General features: G+C 36.2%; 1 protein-coding gene across 2 annotated transcripts in view; it reads left to right on the top strand.

Moving 5' to 3' along the window:
• Arl6ip6 (ADP ribosylation factor like GTPase 6 interacting protein 6) overlaps positions 1-11,876 on the top strand; it is a 39,324-nt gene that overhangs the window by 11,258 nt on the left and 16,190 nt on the right. The window contains exon 3 of one of the 2 annotated variants that reach the window (XM_004636680.2): positions 4,828-4,960. In XM_004636680.2, coding sequence (XP_004636737.1) covers positions 4,828-4,960 — 133 coding nt within the window. Of the gene's footprint in view, positions 1-4,827; positions 4,965-11,876 lie in introns of both variants that reach the window. The other variant, XM_023721331.1, reaches the window with a different exon arrangement.

Here is an 11,876-nt window from a genome sequence, read left to right on the forward strand (position 1 = left end):
CTAAACCTTATAATTTTTGTTTTGACTTCACTGGGTTGCAAGAAGATTATACCTCAACTTTTACTGGGATACTCTGACCATCCAATCTTACGTTGGGCTGGGGTTCTTCAGGCTGATTATTATGCAAGAATGTAGGGATGGTGGTGCATTCTAATCTTCCAAGACGTTTGTTAAAATGAGTTAATGTTGAAACATCTTTCATCCTACTGAGGTTAGCCTTTTAATTGTAGCACTTCCAGCCACAGGATCATTTTCTGTTTCTGCATCCTAATTAGGGAAGAAGTATCTGGTGCCTGGACCCAACCCACCTGCCAAAGTATTAAACGCATTCACATTTGCTGTGGAGTGTGGCCTCTTCTCAGTGGCTTTGCTAGGAAGCGTCAGCAACAGCACTCCCTCCCATAAATTCATCTAAAGTATAAGTACACATGTTTATTCAAACAAAGGACATCATTTTCACCTTTAAATAAGTCTTTCCCTTTTTTCTCTGATCTACACAAACATTTCATCTACATCCCAGTCAACTGTTTTAGCTCTTCTATTCAAATGTCAATTCAAGGCACTTTGTTTTTACCCTCCTACCTCTCATTGTATCTATGTACTCATTTTTGATTTCGTAATTCCTTTGCAAGAGAGAAGCCAGGGAGACACTCAGGCTACTTCTCTTTTCCACTTTGCCAAGTTCCTCTTCTGGGGCAAGGACACAGAACCAAATGTGTCAGAAGTGGTGTGGGAGGGAAAGGGAGCTAACAGAAGAAACATTAGGTTGATATTCAAAAATACTTCACACATTTTGAGTTGAGCATGAGCATTTTATGTCTATTTCTGAGCTTCCCATGGTTTACTAATAGTACAGTGTACATAACTTACCTGTTTTTGCTAAAATAAAAGCTGCTTTGAATTCTGAACCCTCCTCCCTATACTCCAGAAATACAGGGCATACACTTTCATAATTGTAGCTCAGGAAACTTGAGACAGTTTCAGTACAATTTCACATAGATTAAATATAACTGCCCTGGTCATTTCCTATCCAAGGACTGTCTTAATGGATTGATTTTATAATTTTACTTTTCAACATAAGTATTTTGTAGTTAAAATTTTAAAAATACAGAAAAAGCTTCTGTTTCCCAAACTGATGATTTCTTATAGAAGATCAATGTTAAATTCTAAATCCTTTCAGATAGTTTTATTAATATGTGTTTATTCATTTCTCCATATGTAATATATGTACATGTGTATATACATTTTGTTATCCAAGTGTATTGTAGTTCTGAACCTTCATCTTTTGGCTCACCAGTGTATCTTGGGCATCTTTCCATAACAGTTGCTTCTTTACTTTTTTTTTTCTTTTTTTTGGTGGAACCAGGGATTGAACTCAGGCCCTCGCGCTTGCCAGGAAAGTGCTTATTCTGCTGAGCCATCTCCCCAGCCCCCAACATGCATACTATTTTTTACCAATACTTTTTTTTTTTTGCTATTTTTAGCTAATAATAATACCATATGGATATACATAATTAATTAACCATAGTAGCACCCCTTCATCTGCCTTTGCAAATTGGGCATTGTTTTAGATCTTGAACTATCTTGTTTGAGACATGAGTCATTCCTTTGTCCAGCACATCCGCACTACATGTGTTATTCGTCCTTTAGTTAAGTTATCATTTTAGCTGCCATATCAACTGGTAAGGCATTACTAATACCATATTCCATAACTTGTTACAGTAATTGTTATAACTCTTCTACTTTATTGATACTACTCTCATTGTTCCTACTTTATAAATTAAACTGTAATTTGTGCTATAAATTGCAAATTTTTTTGAAAATCCTTTTTTTTTTTTTTTTTTTTTGCAGAACTAGGAATTGAACTCAGGCCCTTGCGCTTGCCAGGGAAGTGCTTATTCCACTGAGCCATCTCCCCAGCCCCCTTGGAAACACTTTTGATTTGACATTTAATTTTTGCTGCATAATTTTAGGAGTTTTTTTGTGTGTGAGTACATCTGTTAGATTTCTGGGTTTTAACATTGCTCATGAATTTTGTATTATGGTTAAAAAGATCTGTGATTTCCAGCCAGTGAGTCCTTTTATACCTCTTTGGGGTGGGGAGGTACTCTGCACCTTTATATTTAGATCGTAAGTGTTTTAGAATTAGCAACTTTTATGTCATGGTTCTATAATTTAGCATAATACAGAGAGTGGTATATAAATGCAACTTTTCTTCCTTGTTCTATGTGATATCTTTACTGAATGAGATAAAAAATTTTTTTCTGTACTGGAGAGCTTGGGATTACAGGCATGTGCCACCACACCCAGTTTCAATCTCCATCTCAGCCTCAGCGTCTCAGTGCAGGGCAAGACCGGCACTGGGAGATAGGTTCTTTTTTTTTTTTTTTTTTTTTTTTGGCGGTACTGGGGATCAGGCCCTTGCACTTGCCAGGCAGCACTTATGCCACTGAGCTGTACCCCCAGCCCTGTGAGATAGGTTCTTGCTAGTCATTAATCTACCCCTGCCTGGGTTCAAGTCTGTGATCCTCCTCCTTCAGTCTCCCAAAGTGCTGGGATTATAGATGTCTGTCACCATACCTGGCTATAATTGACTCTATTTGGCCTTCTGTACTCTGTATTCTGCTTTTTTGGGGGGTTAGATCTGTTCATATATCAAGACCATGCCAACTCTTTCAGATATTGAGGTCCTAGACTATACTTCAGTGTCAAGTATGATTAGTCTCCCTTTGACTTCTGTTTATCATATAACATTTAGAGTTAGCTTTTTCCTTTTCTTTCTTTTTTTTTTTTTTAAATGTATTTAGTTGTTACAAGATCTCACTATGCAGGTCAGACTCATAGTGATCCTCCTGTTTTCAGCCTCCCTCACACTGGAATTACAGGCATACACCACTATACCTGGACTCTGGCTGGATCAGCCCGCCGTAGGGGGTAGGTAGGGCTATCACTGCGTGTGGTACCAGGGATCAAACCACAGTATCTGTGCTTGCCTAAGCTTGCCTAAGCAGGTGCTTCAGTCTGCTGAGCTATCTCACTGGCCCCAGAGTTAGCTTTTTTCTGTCCAAGTAAAAAATGTTTCATGTTACTTTCTTAGAAAAATATTTATTCAAAAACAATTATCACAATCTACTGTTACTTTTTTCACATTCATTCTCTCTTCACTAGAATTACTCCATGAAGACATTGGTGGTTTCTATTTTGTTTACTACTCTATGCTTGTCAGGTAACATAGTAACAAATGCAAAGAAGTCCCTCAATGTAGGTGTTCAGTAAATGAATAAGTGAAGTTTGAAATTTGCTATTAAAATAAAACTACTATACTAAAAATAGTAGGACATTGATCATGGAGTTAGATTCTCAGAAAAAAACTTATCTTAGTCACTTTGTTACAAAACACTACTAAAACCTACAGCTTTAGAGAAGGACTTATTTGGCTTATTTTAATCCATCATGAGGCTTAAATTATTTGTCACAGATTTTTTTGCTATGTTGCTGGATTTTGGAGTACCATACAGTATACATATGTTGTTAAAATTATGTGGGTTTATGAGTTTAAAAAGTGGTTAAGAACATTAGAAGTGGGGGGCTTGGCCTTAGCTCAGTTGTTTAAGTGGCTGCTTCCACAAAGCTGTCAGCCTCAGGTTGCTGTAGTTTGATCCCCACAACACACCAGCCAGCCAAACCACCCCTTAGGGCATTTAGAGAAAAAAAAAAAAAAAAAAAAACATTAGAAGTGTTTTTAAAGGTGTGGGAAGGGTTTATAAGACTGGGAAGGGGTTATAAAGCCTTAATATATATAAATATTAAAATAAATATGTCACTACTTAGCTGATTTTTTTTTCTCTGATATTCACTTAATGTAGGGTTGTCTGGAATGTAGCCTCTATGATAACTGAGGGACCACTGTACTTTTTTTTTTGTCTTTTTGAGACAGGGTCTTGCAGTGCAGTGCAGGCTAGCCTCGAGCTCACTCTGTATGGTCTCAAACTCTCAAGGATCCTCCTACCTCAGCCTCCCAGGTGCTGGGATTACAGGTGTGTGCCACCAAGCCCAGCTTATGCTTTTGACTTGATTTCTGTAGAAAAAATACAGTTTCAAAATGACTATGGGTAGGATCTGGGATCTCAGCTCACTGATAAATTGGGAATGCAGCGAGCAGAGCAAAAGAACCAGAAGATCTGGGTTTAGTGGTGCATACCTCTAATCCACTTACTTGGGAGTATCCAGAGTTCCAGGCTAGCCTAGGCAATTAGGTTTTACACTGTCTCAAAGTAGAGGAGACTGGGGATATAGCTCAGTGTAGAGTACTTGCTCTCATACACAAGGCCCTAGTATCAGTGCCACATACTGATTAAGAGAATCAGATTAAGTTTATGACTTTTGGAGGAAAGTATGAAGAGATACTCCACAATTGATTCATATATCCTGTGGTGTAGAGTGAAAGGAATCACTTAATACTAAATAGTAAAAGACAACAAGGTATGATTCATGAAATGAAAAAATGTCAAGATGCCTTAAGGAGAGTTTTAACGATTTTTACTGTAGTTACACTTCATAAAACTGAAAATATTCTTAAATTGAATTTTGCTCTTTTCTACATATTACAATTTAATTAAAATACTTAGTGATGTGACTTCTAATCATGCTTCTATAGTTTGTACTTCTGTAAGTACAAAGTTAGTTTGTACTAAGCTTCAATCTCTTATTGTGAGAATGGTTGCATATGTTTCAGAAGACCAGAAATACACACGATCTTTTGAATATAAAGACACTAGTTTAAATTATTCTAGTGTTAATACTTTTTTCCTTTTTTTTTTCATTAAGGATTCTGGACTCTACTTATAATATCGCTAAGTGCTGGGTTCTCGTGTTGTAGCTTTTCTTGGACAGTGACTTATTTTGATTCTTTTGAGCCGGGAATGTTTCCTCCTACTCCTCTTTCACCTGCCAGGTTCAAGTAAGTACAATATTCCTATTTCTTGTCTTGCCTTGCCTTTCTTTCTCTCTTTCTCTTTCTCTTTCTCTTTCTCTTTCTCTTTCTCTTTCTCTTTCTCTTTCTCTTTCTCTTTCTCTTTCTCTCTTTCTCTTTCTCTTTCTTTCTTTCTCTTTTTTTTTTCCTAATTCATTTCAACTTGTTTGAAAATTCTATGGTATGGGTAGCAGATACTCATACCATACTTTTCTAATGAAAATTCATACTTTAGTGTAACAGTAGCTGGCTGTGCATCTCAGTAGCTGTGCTACGAGAATACAAGAAGCAATTTTGTGTTCACCTCTGTGGTATGATACACAGCAAGGTGTATGCATGTGTATCGAAGAGTGAACAGGTGAGTCTTACCCATGTTATGACTCATACACTTGCGCTTGCCAGGCAAGCACTTACTCAACTGAGCTATCTTCCCGACCTACATTTTTGTATATTTTTAAATTAAGTGTTTTGTTTTGGTTTTTGATAGAATTAACCCAGTTGAGTACAATAGCTCATGAAAATTCACTTTTGGGAGGAGGTTAAAAAGTATATAAATAGTAGATCAGTTGGCTACTGGTGATGACTTAGGTCATGTAAGCCAAAAAAGTTAGCAAGATAAGACAGAATTACAGAAATTAAGACCTTGATTCCGACGAGGAAGAAAACTAATGCACGTAAATATTGGACTAGTCAAAAATCCTACACAATGATCATGTATACCTGTACAAACCAACATTAGAACTAGTTCCAAAGATATTACTAGGTCCTTGCCAGCAGTGAAACCTATTGGATAGAAAGCCATGGGCCGGGGAGATGACTCAGTAGAATAAGCACTTCCCTGGCAAGCACAAGGGCCTGAATTCAATCCCCCGTTCTGCAAAAAAAAAAAAAACAAACAAAAAAAAAGTCACTGCTGCACTTCAAAGTTGGAAATCGTTTGTAATGGATGATATGCTACAAGATATTTAGAAATACACTGATAATGAAATACAAGTAAAACATTCTGTACACATCAATAGCAATCTCAAGAATATATTTATCATGATATTGCATATGAATTGATATCTTTCATAGCAAGACTTTATCATTTTAATCATCGTAGTCTAAAGGATTTATGGAGAAATGACAGATGTGGTGTTAAGATTTTTAGAACAATAATGACCCTCAAGAGATTTGGTAGCTGGTGCAGTGGTGTAGGCCTATAATCCCAGCACTCAGGAGGCTCAGGCAAGAGGATCCTTGAGAGTTTGAAAATAGCCTGAGGTACAAAATAAACTCAAGGCCACCCTCAACTGCATAGAGAGACCTTATCTCAAAAAGATACACACACACAGTGCTGTGGTAGTTGTGAAGACATTTTACACCTTGAATTTAGAAATTTATTCTGGAACTGAGTCACCATATCTTTCTTTGTGCAGTAATAAACCATATGACTTTGCAAGTAGACTTGTGCCTATTTCTGGTACATTTCTTTTCTCCAATTTTACATGCATATGTCTGGTAATGTGAATATATTGGCAATATGAATAACAGGTAATATAATAATATGAATAACTGGTTGGAAGATAACCAGTATTACAACTAATACTGTGAAATTCATGCTACTTTGTTAAGTAAAATTCTGTATCACTTGCAATTTTTTGTTTTAATTCTTATTTGTACTCTCTTAAAACAAGTAAATAAAAAAGTAACCCAAAATAGTCTAAAACCAAAACCAAAAAACCACTGAAAAGTAACCCACGTCACATTTGACAGTTGGTTCACGCATTACTCACGGATATTACATTTGCTGAAAGAACACCAGTTGACCAGCATAGGAACTATTCACAAGAACAAAGCCAAGATTCTGAAAAAACATTGCAGGTTCACAAAAGAGAAATGCATAGTACAATGTTTGGATTTCAGAAAGATACAACATTGGCCTCCTCTATGGCCAAGAAAAATAAAGTGGTATTGATACCATGATGATAAGATGGCTGGATATGGTGGTGCATTCCTGTAATCCCAGTACTCAGGAGGCTGAGGCTGAAGGATCCTATGAGGTCAAGGTCAACCTTTGCTACAGGGTTAGTTCAAGACTAACGTGGACTACCTAGTAATATCCTGTCCATAAACAAGCAAAAAGATTGATAGTGACTCCTTACAAGTAAAGCCAGAAATGATCACATTTTAGAGCAAAATGAAAGGCAGAGTCAGTGTTGATGCATTGGCTAATGGTTATATTTTACTCAGTTTTAAACATGCCATAATTAATTGCATAGTTTACAAAGAAAATAACAAGCACAAAGTGTGGAGAAATTTTGTTAGCATATTGGGACTGGAATCTGTGTATAACAACAGAGGAAGAACAGCATGTATATGCCCAGAGAACTCTGCAAAAAAAGTTGTGGAGCAGACAAGTGAACAAACAGGTGAAACATCATAAGACTACTACTAAGAAACAGGAAGACCAGTAAGATGTCAATTATATCCAGCACAGAAGACAGGAAAACAAAACACATTCTTACACTGTAAGCAATATTTGTGTGTGAAACATGTTGTCATGTGAGAAAACTGCATTAGATGTCATAACTGAAATAATGATTGTGATAGTTCTACTTGTATTTTCATTGTAGTTCACATAGAAATTTATTTCTACGTGTTTTTTTATTTTATTTATTTTTTCTATTTAGTATAGAGTTTTACTACACAGATCACACTCATAGTGATGCTCTGTGTTCAGCCTCCCAAGCACTGGGATTATAGGTGCCCTGGGGGGCAGGGCCTGCATAGACGGCCAAGGATCTAACCGTGTTCCTGTGCCTGCCTAAGCAGGTGCTTTAGTCCGCTGAGCTATCTGGTTAGCACTATTTTTTAAGATACATAAGCAAACAGCTTCTGTTGATAGTATGTTCTTAGAACTCATTACATACTAAAGATTTAATATTTTATTGATTTTTTCCTGTTAAGTATACATTGTTTAAAACTCATAAAATTTAATAATTCATCAGTAGAAATATTTCTAAAACAATAAATATGGGCCTTGTACATCCACCATAATGTGCCTTTCAAAATTTTTGTGATGCCCCTGGGGTTGAGGTTCTGTATAAGAAACAAATGACATAAGATTTTTAATTTATGCCCCCTTTATAAATAGGTAAAGCATTTTAAATGCAATAGGTAGTGTAATTTTTAAATAACAAAATTCAGGGAATTATCTTAAGAACTGAGAAACTTTCATAGTTGTCCTCTTCAAATGGAATTTGAAAGAGGGTTTGTAAAGTCAGAATTAATACTAACACCTTCAGTGCTTTACAAGGTTCATGTAATAAGTAGTTATACTCAGAACAGTTTAAAAATCATTTTGGAATTTTCCTCAGGATTTAAATTTTTTATAATTATTTTCAGTCGTCTGTGGCACCCAATATATAGATACAGACCAGATTGGATTTTTAAAAAAATACTCAAATAGTATTCAGTTTCTTTGTTCTATGTTTTCTGTATTTCAGAGAATTTCAGAAAACTCAGTAGGCAGTGATCTAATCCAGTATTATGAAGACTCTACTTTTTTTTTTTTTCATTTATGTATTTGGTACAGGGTCTCACTACACAGCTTGGACTTGTAGTGATCCTCCTGTTTTTAGCCTACCCAGCGCTGAGGTTTCAGCAGTGTGCCACCACACCAGGACTCAGTTGCTGGGATTGCTGGTTCAACGTGTCTCAGGAGAAGGGCTGGCGTGGCATTTGGGATTGGGGAAACCCTGGTCTCTGCACTTGCCAGAGCAGGCATTTAGTCTGCTGAGCTATTTTGCCAGTCCATGAAGATTCTACTTTGAAATATCAATTTTATTTTATTTATTTATTTTTTATTTAGTACAGGATCTCGCTAGGTAGATCGGACTCATAGTGATTCTCCTGTTTGCAGCCTCCGAAGTGCTGGGAGTACAGGTGTGCACCACCACGCCCAGTCTCAATAGCTGTTTCTGCATGCCCTGGGCCGGGGCCAGGATGGCACACTGGGGATCGAACTCCCGGCCCCTGCCTAAGCAGGCACTTTAGTCTACTGTAGAGTAGACTAGTCTACTGAGCTATTTGGCTGGCCATTTAAATATTAATTTTAAATGAAGTCAAAGATATCATTTATTTTACGCATGGGAGTTGGGAAAGGGTTGGTGAAGCCTAGTAAATAAGTTCCTTTTAATTGTGGTGTATTATTGCAGTTGTTACTATACTCCAGCTTCCATCTACCTCTTGAATAAGTTGTAGAGATAAGAATATGTGTTTGAAGGAGTCTATAAACGCAAAGCTACACTAATGATAACTTATTAATAATATTAGTACTACTGGCTTTCATTAAGAAAATTCCGGGGGCCGGTGAGATGGCTCAGTGGTCTAAAGCACCTACTTAGAACAAGCTAAAGCACAGGGACTGCGGTTCAATCTCCCAGCACCACATGCCAGCCAGCCCCGCCCCGCCCCGCCCCCTGGTGGGCTGAGTTGGCCACACACACACACACACACACACACACAAATAAAATTTTAAAAAAATAAAAAAAACTTCCATATATTTTTAGGCTTTATATAAATATCTAAAAAATTTGGCTTCACTTCCAATGAGATGTAAATATGTCTCTATATGTGTGTATGTATATATTTTAAATGTCTTAATAGATCACTGTATATATGAAACATTATATACATGTCAAGTAAATTTTATGAATGCACAAGATAAATTAATACTCTCAAATATTAATTAAACTAAAAGTTATATCTAACAGTATAATACCATCCCATAATTCACATGGGTACCATTCAGTTGGAAGTGTATTATGCTAAGACATAACAGCATTCAATTCACATTTATGTTTTGTAGCCTATTGACATGTTACTTTAATAAGGGGTAGTAGATTATGTAGTAGATTCCTAAGTCCAAAAAATTTAATCTTGGTCCCAGGGAGATGACTCAGTGGAATAAGTGCTTCCCTGGCAAGCATAAGGGCCTGAGTTCAATTCCTGGTTCCAGAAAATACATACATACATACATACATACATACATACATACATAATCTCATTCTTTTAATTGCATTTCACTTCTCTGAATTATAGTCTGGTATTTCCAGGATCTAGGAGATCTTGCTACCTGGATTTTAGACAGTATCTTACATATAACAGTGATTAAAAAATCTCTAGTTTTGCTGAGTGTGGTGGCATATTCCTGTAATCCCAGCACTCAGGAGGGTAGAACAGGAGGCTCACCAAGGGTTCAGGCCCAACCTGGGCTACAAAGTGAGTTCAAGATCAGGCTGAACTGCACAGTAAAACCCTATCTCAGACAAGAAAAAAAAAATTCTTGTGTTAAAGATGCTGTTTTCACTCACTTGCTTCAATTTCACCACATCTAGTCCTTGTGTTTTCAAATGACATCAGAAGACTGCATCACCAGTGTTTTGCACTGTTAAGAGTTAGGCCTGTGTTTAACTTCTCCAAACTTCCACTCAAATTTTCCCTACATACTGTTATTTATAACAAGACAAATCTGGTTAGAGCTGTTTCTCATCTAAAACTCTTTAGTGGCTTTTCTGTTGCCTTTAATACAAAGTTCAACTCATAAGTATAGCATATTTGTGCTTCCCTATATGACCCTGTGTTACTCTTACAAATTCACCTTTGCTTATTTCCCTAATGCATACACCTTCTAGTACTATGTGCTTTACTGTAGCCACATGCCACATTACCTTGGCATCCTTTAAGTAAATTATGTAATTCTGAAACATGAACTTTACACTTGGTGCATTTTCTTGGAATATGATTTTACCCTCAGTTTCTCTTCTACCATTACCACAATGCGTAAGTCTTATAAATAGTGTAATTTGGGGGAGTTTTAGGGAAGAGTCTTGGTGTTTTCATAAAGATATATTAACTAATTGCATTTAATTTTTGAAAATTGCATTTTTATTAAGCTGTAGTAGCAAAAGGCATGTTTTTTTAATATTTTAGTGTGAGATGTCAGATCACAGTCTTAGATTATGTACTTGTGCTAATACTGTATGTATACAAAGTACATATTCCAGCCAGGTGGGGTGGTGCCTGCCTGTAATTCCACTATTCTGGGGAGTGAGATTGAAGAATTTCAAGTTCAAGCTCAGCCTGGGCAATTTAAGGACATAGTAAAACTCTGTCTGAAAAAAAAAGCCTGGGATCAACCTGTACTACTGCAAAAAATTCATTTTACCATATATAAGTGAATATAAAAAATAAAATATGTGTCTACAAGTGAAATATATCTACAAATGGTAGTGCATACAATTACTAGAAGGAAGTTGAGTTTGATTTTGAAAACACTGCCCACTAGTGTTTGTTGAAAATAAGCAATTCAGAAATATAAAAGTATACTGTATAGTCTCTGTGTCACCAGTAGAGTGAGTCCTTGTACAGAGAAATAACCTCTTTAAAAAGTTGAAATCTTCACAATTTTTCTTCAAAATCAAATTAATACATTTCATGGATATGCCACATTACATATTTATAAAATATAACATTGCATATTTTCTTATGTAAAATAAGTAATAGTGTTTATATACTTTTTTTATTACATAAAAGTAATTCTGGTCTTTTGTTGAAAATTCAAAAGAACAAGCTGGGTGTGCTGACACCGGCAATCCCAGCACTCGGGAAGGATCATCATGGGCTTGAAGCCAGCCTAGCCTACAAACTAGTAGTGCGTTCAGAGCCAGCCTGAAATATATTGTGAGACCCTATCTCAGAAAATAAAACAAAAATGAAGAAAAATAATGGAAACAACCAATACTCAGAGGAAATGGCTACCACATTTTAATGTATAGCTTTCTAGTATATACTAACTTTAAAATCAAAATTGAAGTCACTGTATATACCATTTTGTTAGATGATAAAAAATTATGTTGAT

Source organism: Octodon degus, unplaced genomic scaffold, assembly GCF_000260255.1.
Source record: "Octodon degus isolate 3935 unplaced genomic scaffold, OctDeg1.0 scaffold00082, whole genome shotgun sequence".
NCBI classification, from domain to species: Eukaryota; Metazoa; Chordata; class Mammalia; order Rodentia; family Octodontidae; genus Octodon; species Octodon degus.